The 14615-nt window shown below is 37.0% G+C and overlaps 1 protein-coding gene across 2 annotated transcripts; it reads left to right on the top strand.

Annotated features, from left to right (window-relative positions):
• The first annotated feature begins 4052 nt into the window (after positions 1-4052).
• On the top strand, positions 4053-14327 carry LOC128542929 (4-galactosyl-N-acetylglucosaminide 3-alpha-L-fucosyltransferase 9-like). 2 transcript variants are annotated; one of them, XM_053513136.1, is made up of 3 exons: positions 4053-4069; positions 4315-4380; positions 12954-14327. In XM_053513136.1, exon 3 carries the CDS (start codon positions 12961-12963, stop codon positions 14161-14163), a length of 1203 nt encoding a protein of 400 aa, XP_053369111.1. In that variant the 5' UTR covers positions 4053-4069; positions 4315-4380; positions 12954-12960; the 3' UTR covers positions 14164-14327. The 2 variants fall into 2 exon arrangements, with proteins under 2 accessions (XP_053369111.1, XP_053369102.1); XM_053513127.1 differs by lacking the exon at positions 4053-4069 and having other exon boundaries at positions 4134-4380.
• Positions 14328-14615: the final 288 nt, after the last annotated feature.

The raw sequence follows: 14615 nt of genomic DNA on the forward strand, positions 1-14615 counted from the left end.
TTCATAATACGCGGTACTGATAAGCAGCCTGCATCCTTATCCTTTTATTTTTAGAATGGCTAAGAAGCTAAAAGAACGGAGGTTTTTCAGTCCTTAATTAAATAATTCAAAACACAAACTACTTGTGTACTACTTTATTTTTCACATACTGTGTATTGCTTAATGCCACAATCCATACATTATATATATAAAAAAAAATTATTTGCTGCTGTTACATTACAATGTTCCCCACTGTGGGACGAATAAAGGTATATCTTATCTTATCTTATCTTATCTTATCTTATCTTATCTTATCTTATCTTATTTTATCTTATTTTACTGTGGTCCTTAAAGCTCAAAGCGTTTTAAACATTGTTTGTTTTGCTGTTTTTATTTTTATTTTTTAATAAACATAATGGGGTTCAGGATTGTGCGGTATAGAGTGACGTCTCGGCACAAAATAGGCTACATGAACTGAATTTTAGTAAAACATGACTGAGAGAAAAATTTGAAACTGGGTCACAAAGGCAAAGAAATAGCACAAATACACGAAATCACAAGTTTAATTGTTGTTTTTGGTTGTTCCTATGACCAAAAAAAAAAAATAAAATAAATAAATAAATAAAATAAAATATATATATATATATATATATATATATATATATATATATGCTCATTTTGAGTTCTACATTTTTGCAAGTTTATTTAGTGGTAGTAGTGGTAAAAGTAGTGGTAAAAACCCTTTATAAAAGTAATGATAAAATAATAAAAAAGTAATTTGTTCGACCTAACATCTGAAAACCTGATTACACAGGGTTAGGTTTAGATTTCACAGTCTGAAATTTCCCTGTTAACACACACCAGTAAGGCTTCTATATACGTAAGCATATATATATATATTTATTTTTTTAATCGACCTGTGCTGACTTGCAGACCTGTATCTGTGCTGCTTGGGTTTTAATAATCACAGCCTTCTACGTCCACGGGTTTGCCTCATGCCATATTACGCCAGATATGTGAATTACTGCTGTCTAAAATTCTCAACATAATAAAACTATTCATGAAGTCAGTTTAACATTCACATACACACTCCCACTGCAACAAACGTCTTAGTAAGTGAAACATGTTCTTGCGTTTTTAATGATTTATTTATTTATTTATTTTAAAAACACGATGTTATTAGCCGATGTGATGTAAATATACCGTTGTAATTTATGTCTATGAAAAAACTTAATGATTAGTGATATTTGATTAATTCTAATCTTAATAAGTAATAGTAGTTACATTGGACTAGATGTAAGATATTTTTTACTAATAAAGATTTTTAAGATTTTTTACAGCGATCCAAACGAGCCACAATCTGAACCTTTTAAGGGAGACACCAAAAGATGCTGTTCAGGATGCAGTTTTTATTGCTTTAACTGTTTTTTTTTTTTTTTTTTTTCAAATCAGGTACACGTTATTACGAAGCTTGCATTATGATTATAATTTCTCTATCATACTCTACTCTGATATTTTTCTATTCTAGTGCTATTCACAGTTAAATCCTCTATTCATCTCCTTCATACTGTATACAGCACTGTGGACACTGACGTGATAATCAGACAATAACACGGATGCTTTCAGATCACGTATCGCTGCTCACTCAGACACATTCAGAGACTGAGAGAGACTGAAAGAGAGAGAGAGAGAGAGAGAGAGAGAGAGAAAGAGCATGAATATATACTAGGGAGGTCATTTTTTTAAAGAAAAAAATGTGAGTGGTGCTTGCCATGGTAAAATAAACCCTTAACTTCCTGTTTCAATGGGGAGAACCTTCACCATTATATGTCAACGTCAGCTCTGCACTAGAATCTGTCAAAGTTGGTCTCAATGTTATAGTCTATGGGATTTTTAGAAAAGACCCCTTGGAGTAGTCATAGCACCCCATTTCCAAATAAACCGCACAATTGGACACCTCTTTCAACAGTACAGGACTAGTTATATGCCAAACTTAAGACGTTAAGTCTTTATTTGTCACATATACTGTACATTATATATATATATTATACAGTATATGTACTATATATATATATATATATATATATATATATATATATATATATATATATATATATAAATAAATAAATAAAAATAAAGGCTATGTATAAATTGTATTTACAGAAGAATATACTGTATGTACATATTTAAATGAATATACAGTGTAAAGTGAGCGGAGATGGATGAATTAATTGACTGAATAAGTGTAGATATACAGAGATGTCTAAATATAAGTATATGGGATAAAGATATACAGAAACTATATATGGTTGAATTTACATCATGTGCAATAATATGGATATATATATATATATATATATATATATATATATATACGAATAAATATGAATAACTTAACAGCTGGATAGGAATGCAGAGAGTATATCTATACACACATATATACATATATCAATATATATATATATTAGTGTACTGTCTATGTGCAGATTATACAAGTGAATGTACAGGGAATATTTACAGAGATATTATACAGGGATGTTGGGTTATCAGTGATGATGATGCCGTACATGTAAAGGGGTTAGGTGGTTGGCGAAGTGTTCAATAAGGTAACCACTGTGGGGTAAAAACTGTTTTTCATCCTGCTGCTCTTGGCTTTTAGGCATCTGAACCTTTTTCCAGAGGGAAGGAGAGAAAATAGTTTATGTGCAGGGTGAGAGGTGTCTTTCACAATGCTACAGGCCCTAAGCAGACACCTTTTCTTGTACACCTCCTCAATGCCATGAAGAGGGGTACCAATGATGCGCTGGGCGGTTTTCACCACCCTTTGGATGGATTTACGGTCTGAAACAGAGCAGTTACCGTACCAGACTGTAATACAGCTGGTTAGGATGCTCTCTACTGCACAACGATAGAAATTGTTTATTATGTCCTTAGAAAGGTGATTCTTCCTCAGTAATCTCAGGAAGAAGAGACGCTGGGAAGCTTTCTTGAGGAGACTGGAGGTATTAGTGAACCAGGTTAAGTCCTCAGAAATGTGTATCCCCAGGAACTTGGAGTTAGTAACACGTTCGACCATCAAAGGGGTCTCTGGGCACGAGATGGGGTTTACTCTTTACGGGGTGTCACTGCATTGCAGGACACAAGTCAGCCTAATCACCAGTTGGCGTAATCTGCATGTCTCTGGACTGCGGGTGGAAACCGGAGTACCATGCACAGGGAGAACATGCAAACTCCATGTGGGAATCGAACCTCAACCCTGGAGGTGCAAGGCCACAGTCATGTGAGCTCCATAATGTGTTACTGAATAAAAATCAGGATGTTGCGTATGATCACACACATACTGAACATAACCAGCTATTAGGAGTAAATATGCAGCTTCACTTCCTGAATAATCCTTATTATATCAGAGTTATTTTTCATTCATACAAGAAATGTTTAAACAAACTGAGTTTTTAAAGACTTTGATTAAAACAAGACTACAAAAACGGTCCTTCTTCCTCAGCTGTTTTTTTAAAGAGCGTCTGCGTAAAGGTGCTGTACATATTCCAATAATATAAAAGAAGAAAAAATGAAAGAAGAGTGAATAAAGACCCGCTTGTTATTCCATAAGAAGAGAGAGAGAGAGACAATGAGTGTTGAAGAACAGTTTAATTTATCAGCTCTATCGAAAATTATTACGTCAATCTAACAACGGGAGAATAAAGCCGATACAAGGTGAGGTCACTGTGCAACACAAACCTGCTGCGAGCCGCGTGTTGTTTTACTGCAGCAAGACACCAAGGCATCAGAAACTAAAACCTTGGAGTAAAAAGAAAACACTGTTTTACATACAGGGTCACTGCAACCGCAGAAATACATAATAGAGTCCAAATCATGGGCTAAATGTGTGTGTTTGTGTGTGTGTGTGTGTGTGTGTGTGTGTGTGTGTGTGTGTGTTGGGGGCGGATGGATCATCAGATCAACAAGGACGAACTGAAGTCAAAACAGAAGTCAGATGTAAAAACATAATGAAGATACAGAGTAATAGAATAAACTCCAGTAGAACCACAGCACAGATAATCCTGTATTAGAGTTTAAACGTCTCGTACCCGTGAGTATCAGCTTCTGGTTCATCTCTGCTCACTGCGCGCAGGTGTAAATGTTTACATCTGCATTTTCCAATCATCTGGATCATTTGCATTTGGTTTTACTTACAAATTGAACCCAACCCAGGTGAGCAGTCGTGACGTCAGCATGTCACGGCTGCTGGAGCGCCGGAGTGTTCCTGAGTCAATACGTTACTCATTACTACCAAGCCTTATGACACAGCTAACAATATCTCACTCTAACTTGCAGATGTGGAAGAGGAGTGTGTTCAATCTGTCCTTCAGCCTCTGCCAGTGGACATCCTGACGCAGCGAGGTAAGCGTCTTCTCCGTCTCTGTTTGGAGTCGCGTTCGCTCTTATTTCACTCGGACTACAGGTTACGTCCACAATTATGTTTCTATCCCTGTGTCTTGTTCAAGGAAGACGCTCTCTTTAAAATACAAATTTGTTGTGAGGAATCAGATAAAAACCTTTCTACATCCTCGAACCCTAACCCTAGGACTATTTTGTCTGAGCAGCAGTACAGATTGAGGAAACAGCATAGTGTTACTGCTATTGTAAAAGTATTTGTTACAAATGCTGATTTCTACACATTAAGGATAAAATTTCTTAAAAGAATTAAAAAAGAAATGATGATGCACTAAAATCTGCAGCAATCTTGCAGCAAAAAAAATATCTCTAAATGGTCAGGACCAGCACATTTACCTTTACCAAGGCTTCATGAAGGAAAGTGTTTAGTAGGGAAGGGTTCGCTCAGTAGGGTCAGGATCAGTGCTTAAGGCATTGGACTACAGTTCAGAAAGGCCCAGGTTTAGACCCCATGACCTTCAAGTTGGCCCTGTTGGACCCTAAGGCAAGGTCCTCATCTGTTCAGATGTATAATGAGATGATGCAGTAGTTAAACTTTAAATAAAAGTTTTTAACATTAGGCACATCATGAAAAAAAAGCCCAGAGCAAGGGTCAGCTTTAAAAAAAAAAAAAAAAGCAACAAAGTGTGTGTTTGAGTTTTCTGTCATTGAGTGTGAATCATACAGTAGGTCCATTGTGTTGTACTTCCTCATTCCTTTTATGGTAATGCTCCCTATGGCTCACCAGGACACTTTTGTTGCCCCACAACCAAAAGATTCTAATAATTTTTTGGATTTTAATATAACAAATAGACATGACACACACACACACACACACGCACACACACACACACACACACACACACTGTGTCTCTCTCTTTGTCTCTCTGGTTGCCAGCGGTAGCGTCTGCTGTCCCTCACTTTAAACTTAAGACGGTTCATTAAAACAATTCAGAAAGATCTATCAGACACTGTAGCTAAGTTTAATTGTACAAACGGGCAAATTGTCAGAACTTTTCAGAGTAGATAAAAATGTAATTAATCTCCAAAACATTTTTAGTCTTTTAGACCATCCCAGGTGATTCAAACACTCTAATCAAATTTTACATTTTTGGTGCTGCGTTGTTTAAACTCAGCCGAATTTGCTTCCGAATCTACTTTGATGCATCTTCATCCTTTAATCCATGTCTACTGTAGGGCTTCATCAAATAAGTCCTTAAGGTGAAAGTGTCATCGCAGCAGATGAAATGAGGCTGGCCTTGTCATCACTAGACATGGGTTCTGCTGGGGGAAAGTTAATAGTATCAACCTCTCTGCCCTCCTTCAGCTCACTGTCATTAAATAGCTGGGCATTTGATGTACAGTATGTTCCATTCGCCCAGTGTATATAGGACAGTGTTTATGCATTAACGGGACAGTATGAGGTCAGTATCATGTCGTTAACACCTGTAACTGTACATAGTTTGTAATAGTCACTAGCGTTGTTGTAATTTCTGCTTTGTTTTGGTAATGACAGTACGGTTTTGTTATCAGTTCTTTAGGGCTTGGTATAACATTCTTAAAATCCTAATTGCTTACTATTGAGACATTATCATGTATCTAACACTTTGCTATTTAAAAAAAAATTGTTACCGGCTCAATGTGGGGTTGCTTCATTTGAACAAATTAACAGAATTGGTACTAACCGCAACGACTTCAAATTGGGAGATGTCAGGAAGGGTCGGCGGCAAATTCGGCTTAGTGGAATAGAGTTGATCAAACAGAGTCAGCTCAGAGTGTGTTTAGGCCAGGCATTATTTCATTCATGCAACATGTCTGATAAGTCAGCTGCGAAACTGTGAAATAAATCATCAATTCATCCTATATTTACTAAATAGTGCGCCACAGACCTGGCCATTAGAATGCATGTGTTTTCCCGCGAGATGAACCAATTTGGCGCGCGGCGTGCCGCGACTTGCTGCAAGCAACATTCTGAAATTTAAATAAATGTTTTGTGCTTCACTGAATATCTGCCAGATGGCGCATGGAAGGACTTTATCTAAAAGCCGGACCAAGTACAACGAAGAATTGTGTAGTTAACCTAATACAGTGGTTCTCAAACATTTTCTGTCGTTCCCCACTTAAGGCGGTGGGCGAATTTTTAAGCCCCACTTGTCAACAAAATGATAACGAAACGGCCAAGTGTACTATTTATTGAAATATCAATTTCTAAACCAATAAGATCAAATAACACCAAGTTCAAAACAGCTAAAATACACGTGCAATTGTTATAACAGGCTTACTTCGTCACTTATCTAGAGCTTTCTTTCAAAGAAGTGGCTTATTAACGTGACTGGGGTGTGTTGTCTCTAAGTGTCTTCCTACTTTGTTTGGTCTCATGCTGTCTGCTGCCAGCGGTTTAAGACACAAAACACACACAGGTCTCTCCTCTGCCCCCACCATCCCCACCATGAATCCAAGCGCATCATACAGTAGGCTTCATCATTTCATCATCATTCATCATGTTTTCCTTTCGGCTGGATTTTTGGTTGATTAGGCTGATGATGCTGAATCACCTGCTTTTTTGTGGTCCATGTAACAAATGTATCCACTGATGTCATTATGCTCACTACATACAGTACGCTACTGTGTTATGGTCTAAAATGGACCCCCCCCACCCCCACCCCCCCCACACACACACAATCTCTTTCAAATAATATATAAGAACATAAATTCATAGGTTTATGGTTTACAAATGACAAATTATAACAAATGAATTTAATTATAAAGTAAGCAATATAAAAAATGTTGTATAGGAGGAAAAATATATAAATTATATATTTTTTCATATACATGTATATTTTTATATTGCTTATTTTATAATAAAAATCGTTTCCTGTAATTTTTTACCACAAACAATATTTATTTAGTGTCATTTGTGATAAATAATTTGTTATTTGTACATTGACAAACCCCTGCAAAATAAATGTGCCATAAAATAATCATTTTGGGGATTTGTATTAATCGTCTCGACGGCTGTCACGTGCCTAGGGTTAATTATAATAGTAATAATATCTTTGATAATAATAAACCTTTGAATGCATGTCCTAATATAATAATTGATAGAGATTATGTAGGGGGGCAATCCGTGGCAGGGGGGGGGGCATTTTAGCGCATAACACCTGTTTGTGTCCGCGGTAAAGTTAGTTTGATGTTCGCATCTCCGAATTCAATAGCTGTGTAAATAAACCCGCGAATAAGATACCCACATATATTTCCTCTCTACATTGTCTTTAAGCTCCATCCGCCTTAAATTATACATGTTTAAAAGCATAAACACCATTATTCTCTACGGCACAACGAATGATTTAGGGATCATCGCAAAATGCCGCACACTAACAAAAAGCGTAGAACGATATTGATATTCAATTCAATTCAATTTTATTTGTATAGCGCTTTTAGCAATTTTCATTGCCGCAAAGCAGCTTTACACAGACAAAAGAATTATTTAAGTTTGTATGAAATGTGAATTTGTATGAATCAAAATGGTTAGTTTGTCCCTGGTGAGCAAGCCGAGGGCGACAGTGGCAAGGAAAAACTCCCTGAGATGGTAATAGGAAGAAACCTCGAGAGGAACCAGACTCAACAGGGAACCCATCCTCATCTGGGTGAAACAGAAAGCAGTAAATGATCTGCATTTATACAGTGTGTGGGGTGGGAGGCAGTTCAGCTATAATAGCTGATGTTAATTGATGTTAATATGGAGTCCAGGTAGTTATTGAAGACCCAGGTAGACTTGTAAGAAGTTCCAGTCATGAACTATCGAACTGTCAAGTCCCCAGAGAAACAGTTGCCAACACCAGTCAAGGCCAGAACCATTTTCTAGGTAGAGAGAATCATTCCCAGACACCAGACGCATCCCAGAGAGACACACGGGGCATCCATGTGACGAGATCTTCAGCCAGAAGCGGGGCACCAGGATGGGTCAGACAGGTCCGGAGGGCAGAGGGAGTCTGGATCACTGGCAGCTCAGGAACGACATGTGTAGCTCGACAGAGAGAGAGAGAAAGAGTGAAAGGGGGGGACAGGAGGAGAGAGGAAAGAGAAAGACGGGGGGGAAAGAGAAGAAGAGGAGAGATGGCAGTTAGGTATGGTCACAGTCACACAATGTATAATGTGAATGTATATTTACTGTAGAGTGCAAGCAGAGACTCCGGCAGGACTAACTATGACATCATAACTAAAAGGGAGAGCCAGAAGGAAACACAAACATGAGGGGGAACTGAGATGTAAAGCAAACAATCACCTCACCGTCAGCAAACCTGAGTGATCAATGAGAGTGAGGAAGACAGCATCCAAACATACCAGTTCACCATAATACTCTACGTCCATGAGTCCCCCAGATCTGCTCCTTTACCTATGGCAAATCTATTTATAAAAATGCTTGGCTAAATAAATAGGTATCTTCCCTTCTGTTCAGCGCCTGAAGGATCAAAAAGCAACTTTGTTGCCACACTGGAAACTAGAAATGCCAGACTAGTACTGCCTGATAAAATATAAATTTTTAACAAAAATACAGAAACATCAGCATACACATTGGACTAAATGAAATGACATATATAATACCGAATGTTTCCTTATATATTGTTTCTCTGGAATTAACATGCCGACGTTAATTCGTTATTGTTGCGCTATGGTTCCACTTTTTCTCTGATGTTATTTTAATTTACTTGTATTAATGATCCATTTCTTTGCGTGTGATTGTTTAGTTTCGAGTGTCCGATCTTTATTGTCAATAAAGAAAAGCATGAATTAGAATAGGTACTTTCCTATTATTTTCCACTAATTCCCTACCGTTCATTGCACCCCACCTGTCATGTCTGTATTCCCCACTAGTGGGGCGCCACACACTTTGAGAACCACTGACCTAAAACAATTTTGTTTCCAAGTAAATATGAATTTTATTTTGTTTTACAACAGATATTTCATAATGAACATGTGTATATGTGCTTCATGTTATTTTCATAATGATGAAATGAGATGCCCAAATTCTTGCTTTCTTATATAGCCAAAGTTTCTTATATAGATTTTGTAATGTCTAAACAGAAACAAAACAATGAAAGACATGACAATGCCTCTGATTAAATGGTCTTGAAATTAATTTAATTTCCTGATAGTATGCTATCTGATAGTGTTAACTATGCGAATGTCCTGATTCGTGAATATGCCAACATATCTTATTTAAAACCTTAAAATGTGTCGCCATCATCAGAAGACATGAATAAACAATATATATATATATATATATATATATATATATATATATATATATATATATATAATATTCTTTTATGGACACGAAGTGCTTCGGGCTTTTTAGAATAAGAATAATCATGTTTTTAGCTGTTTGTCTTCAGAAATAAAAAATTATTTCATTCATTATTTGACCAAGGCTGTTTTTTATCAAAAGGCTGATAAACGCGTGTTGTACAGTATATACAACTTATCCCCTTTGATGTAGGTGTAAAGTTATCAAACCAGAGGGGTTTAAAACTATTAAATAAGACCGAGCAGACGTCTCTGCCTAAAATGTATTTCGCCAGCAAAACATAGAATATATAGAAATAAAATGTTTAATGGTACCAATCAAATCAGACTTCATAATTACTTTGAGTCTAATTCACAAATTTACTGAATATATTATGTTTTTATGTGTATACAGTATGTGTTTGTATGTAAATATATATTATATAAGTATGTGTTTGTGCGCGCGTCCCATATGTGACTTTCATATAAAATGCAATTTGTGATAAGTGTACGTTGTTAAAGTATTTGTGGATATGTATGTAGCCTCTGTCTGTCTAAGACACAGGCGAGAAAGTGAGACACTTCTGTTTAGTTTTAGTTTAGTTTAGTTTAGTTTTAGTTTCCAGAATCCCGTCCGTTCTCGCGTAGACGGCGGAGCTCTGGTTATATTGTGTTTTCAGTTTTCTTTTGGTTTCCTTTTAAGTTTATTAATTAATAATCCCACGCTATCTCCAAACGGAAATGTCTTCCCGTGTCTGTCATAAGCTCTCACAACAACTCCTATTTCACTGACCCCCTCTAAAGCCCTGCGTCAGGACTCTTATAATCAGTTAAACATCTCTTGGTGCGGACCTTCACACCGCACCCCCGAACAATATAATTAGTAAAAAAAAAATGTAAATTAAGGATGTCTTGAAACATAATGCAGTAACTCTTCATTCATTTGAACACGGTAAAGGTGTTAATGTTTCGTACATTCCTTTATTCGTCCTTTCTGTTTGTGCTTCACTGTTTCACTGTTTTCCATATACATACAACGTTTGGACAACAATATTCCGGAGGCGATATTAAATAAGGAAAATACACAATTTTGTTTTAATACAGTTTTATTAAATATAGAATATTTATTCTGTGAATTCCCCCAGCAGCTAAACTGGTTTGATAACTTCACACCTATCGTAAATGAAAGGTGGGAAGAGGGATTACAGTAACTGGGGGTTCTGAGTGTCACGTTGTATTCAGAAAATAGACTAAAGCAAAATCATGTTTGCTTTAGCATTGGAAACAATATTGTATTTTATAAAAAAATATACACTTTTTTATTTTAATTACTGTATGGACAGTCGCATTATGCTTTCTCTACGTTATTTATCTCTCTATATATTCTTTAATTATGACTTGAATAAATCGGCTCACATCGGACCGCGCTGGCATGTTGGAAAAGGTTATGTCTGCATTTTTATCAATAAATCACACGTGTTTATGACAGTGCGAGCTGCGGGGTTATACACGCCAATGAAGGAATTTTAGATGGATTTTAAAGCATCTTTATAGGCCTAAATATTCATTTTTATTAATGGCCAGGTGTATTACAAAGTGAAGACCTGTTGTTCGGTTTTTCTCTGCACAGTGTATCTGCACTGAGAGATTGTGTGTGCGTGTGCGTGTGTGTGTGTGCACAGAGAGTTTGTGTGTGTCCACGCGCGCGTCGCATACTGTAGGTGTGTATGCATGGAGAGTTTGTGTGTATGTTTGTGACGTTATCTTCTCCTTCAAACGTGCTTTCAATCAACCAACCAACCCCGGCCTCCAAACTCAGAAGCTACGTGTCAAAGCCGATAACTGTTCCTTTGATCTGCTGGTTACAGATTATTATTATTACAGATGATCTGCTGGTTACCGACTGCTGATCAGTGTAAAGTAGCCTGTACAAGCCAAATGTAAATGTCTGCAACAATCACTAACCATTAAAATGTTGGATTTGAATTAAAATGCCACTTATATTCATGTTTAATTAAATTCTTAAATCATCGTGTTCACCCATGGTGTACTACTACAGTACTACAGTCAAAGCCCGGGGATTCTACGTGCTGTTGCATTGTATTCAGAGAGTAGTACATATTTTTGTGTTTGTTTCATTTCATGTCTGTTGTTTTATCGATAAATCTGCTCATATCTGCTTTGACTTTGCAAAAGGCAGTGTTTATTGTTTGGTGTATAAACACAATAAAACAATATTGTTTTAGGCTAACATATCATACATTTTTGTATTATTAGTTGTACTTCGTCTTTTTGCACATGCGCGGGTGCGTTACAATAATATTAATAATAACAATTATATTAAATTCAGAGCACTACTACTACTACTAATAATAATAATTATACTGAATGGAGAAAGCGCAGTTAATGAAGTATCATCATTGAAGGAGAGAAGAAAATGAAGAATAAATACATATCAGTATTTACAGTTTGAGCTCGACACGTTTATGAGCTCCGTCGCTTGCTGTCAATGGTCGCCAAAGAGATATAACACATTTTAGTGGCTTGTATGTCTGGGTAAGCATCGCTCAGCCATGACATTACAGTCAATTTGTGTTCCACTTGTACCACCAAAACAGCCCAGAACCATGAGGCCTGGACTCAACTACCCCCTGAAGGTGTGTGTGGTACCTGAGACTAAATCGTCAGTCCTGTAAGCCGTGAGGTGGAAGCTCCATTGATCAGACTTTTTCTCCTGTACATCCCACAGACGCTTAATCGGAATCTGAGATTTTGGAGAACTCTGGAGATTCTGGAGAATTTGGAGGCGGAGTCAGACCTCAGTTTTTTTCTCTTGTTCTTTAAATCGTTTCTGAACAGTGGGTGCAGTGTGTCAGGGCGCATTATCCTGCTGAAAGAGGACATTGCCTTCAAGGAACACTCTCTCCATGAAGGGGTGTAACTCGGTCTGTAGCAGTAGCAGAAATTTTCTGTAGCAGAAAATCATGTGCAATATATATATATATATATATATATATATATATATATATATATATATATATATATATATATATATCCAGTGTGCAATATCATTAAAATTCTACATGCAATATCAAATATTATGTGATACCTTTTTTCGTGCCTTAAATTTCCTGGATAGGCTCCAGACCCCCCATGACCTGTATACAGGATAAAGTAACCAATGAGGGTGTAAGAGTTGGTGACTATGAAATTAACTGAGGTTTATTTTTTATTTTTTCTCTCTTCTCTAACAGGTGAAAGATGACATCCAACCCTTCAGTAGCATCTTTTCAGCACCTAGTGCTGCCACTCTTTCTGCTTTTTTGTTTCGGAGGAGTATTTTACACTTACTACAAGCCCACTATCAGCTGGTTATCATGTCCAAATTCTCCAGTCAAAACACAAGAAGTCTGCTCAGAAGAGTGCCTCAGTGCATTAATGGAAAACTTTACCCATCTTATAAACACCACGGGTACCCACAACTACACTTTGGTAAAGCCGCAATTACCACAATTACCAGTCACTAAACCACCTGCAGGGGAAGAAATCCAGGAGAATCATGACAATGACATCATCATGTTAATCTGGACCTGGCCATTTGGATTTAAATTTGATGTAAAGGCCTGTAGCCCAAAGTTTGGTATTTCAGGATGTCAGATTACAGATGACAGAAGCCAATATGACAAAGCCGATGGTGTTCTGTTTCATCACAGAGATATCGGTGGTGATATCGCAAACCTGCTAAGCAAGCCGAGACCTCCATATCAGAAGTGGGTGTGGATGAACATGGAGTCTCCTGATAATTCAGGCAGACAAAACTGGCTAGATGATGCATTTAATTTGACATCAAATTATCGGAGAGATTCTGATGTCTGGGTGCCTTATGGAAGAATCAGAAAAACAACGGGAAAAGATAAAACCTTTGAAATACCACCAAAAGATAAAATCGTCTGCTGGATCGTCAGTAATTGGAACCCCAACTTTAGGAGAGTAAAATATTTTAATGAACTCAGCCAGCACATTAAAGTAGAGGCTTACGGCAGACACTTCAACAGGTACGTCAGCGATAATGATTACAGCAAGATTTTACAAAGCTGTAAATTCTACTTATCGTTCGAGAACTCCATCTACCAGGACTACTTTACTGAGAAGCTGTTTAATCCTATGAATGTGGGCACCGTTCCTGTGGTTATTGGGCCACCCAGGGACAACTATGAAGAGTTCATTCCAGCAGATTCATTCATTCATGTGGACGATTTCGAATCTCCTCAAAAACTGGCAGAATATCTCACATTTCTGGACCAGAACCAGGAGAAGTATGAGCAGTACTTCAACTGGAGAAAACAATTTATTGCTGAAGGTTCATTTTTTGGTCTTGAACATGCTTGCCGAAGTTGTAATTATATAAGAAGCTACCAGGGCTACAGAGTATTTAAAAACATCAATAAATGGTACTGGGGTTAGCTAGCCACTGGAAATCCAACCGTTCTTCTGAAGATGTCATGAGGAGTTTTTCCCAACCAAGAAACTTGATCTAATTTTCTTTCCAAACAGAATTATTGCTGACACAAAGAGCTAATTTTCATCTACCATTTAATGGTACAAAATCTCTGTTTTTTTGTCTAGGAAAGCATTAATGAGTTACGCGAGAGCATTCACATTCACTTTATAAACTAGTCTACTGTTTTCTTTTATTATAATAACTAGAATTAATCAACAAATCATCATATTAATCTGACGTTCTCATTAAGACTGTAATTAAGTCATAAAGCACCAATCAGCTGATAAAGATCCATATCTATGCATTATGGTTTACGATGGGTTTTGGTGTCTCAGGCTTCTGTTTGTGTGGATTTTTTATGTGTTGTTTTTGTGTTTTATCTCCTGGACTACAACTAGGACCTTACTTATTAAAG

The sequence above is a fragment of the Clarias gariepinus genome, chromosome 2 (genome assembly GCF_024256425.1).
Source record: "Clarias gariepinus isolate MV-2021 ecotype Netherlands chromosome 2, CGAR_prim_01v2, whole genome shotgun sequence".
Lineage (NCBI taxonomy): Eukaryota > Metazoa > Chordata > Actinopteri > Siluriformes > Clariidae > Clarias > Clarias gariepinus.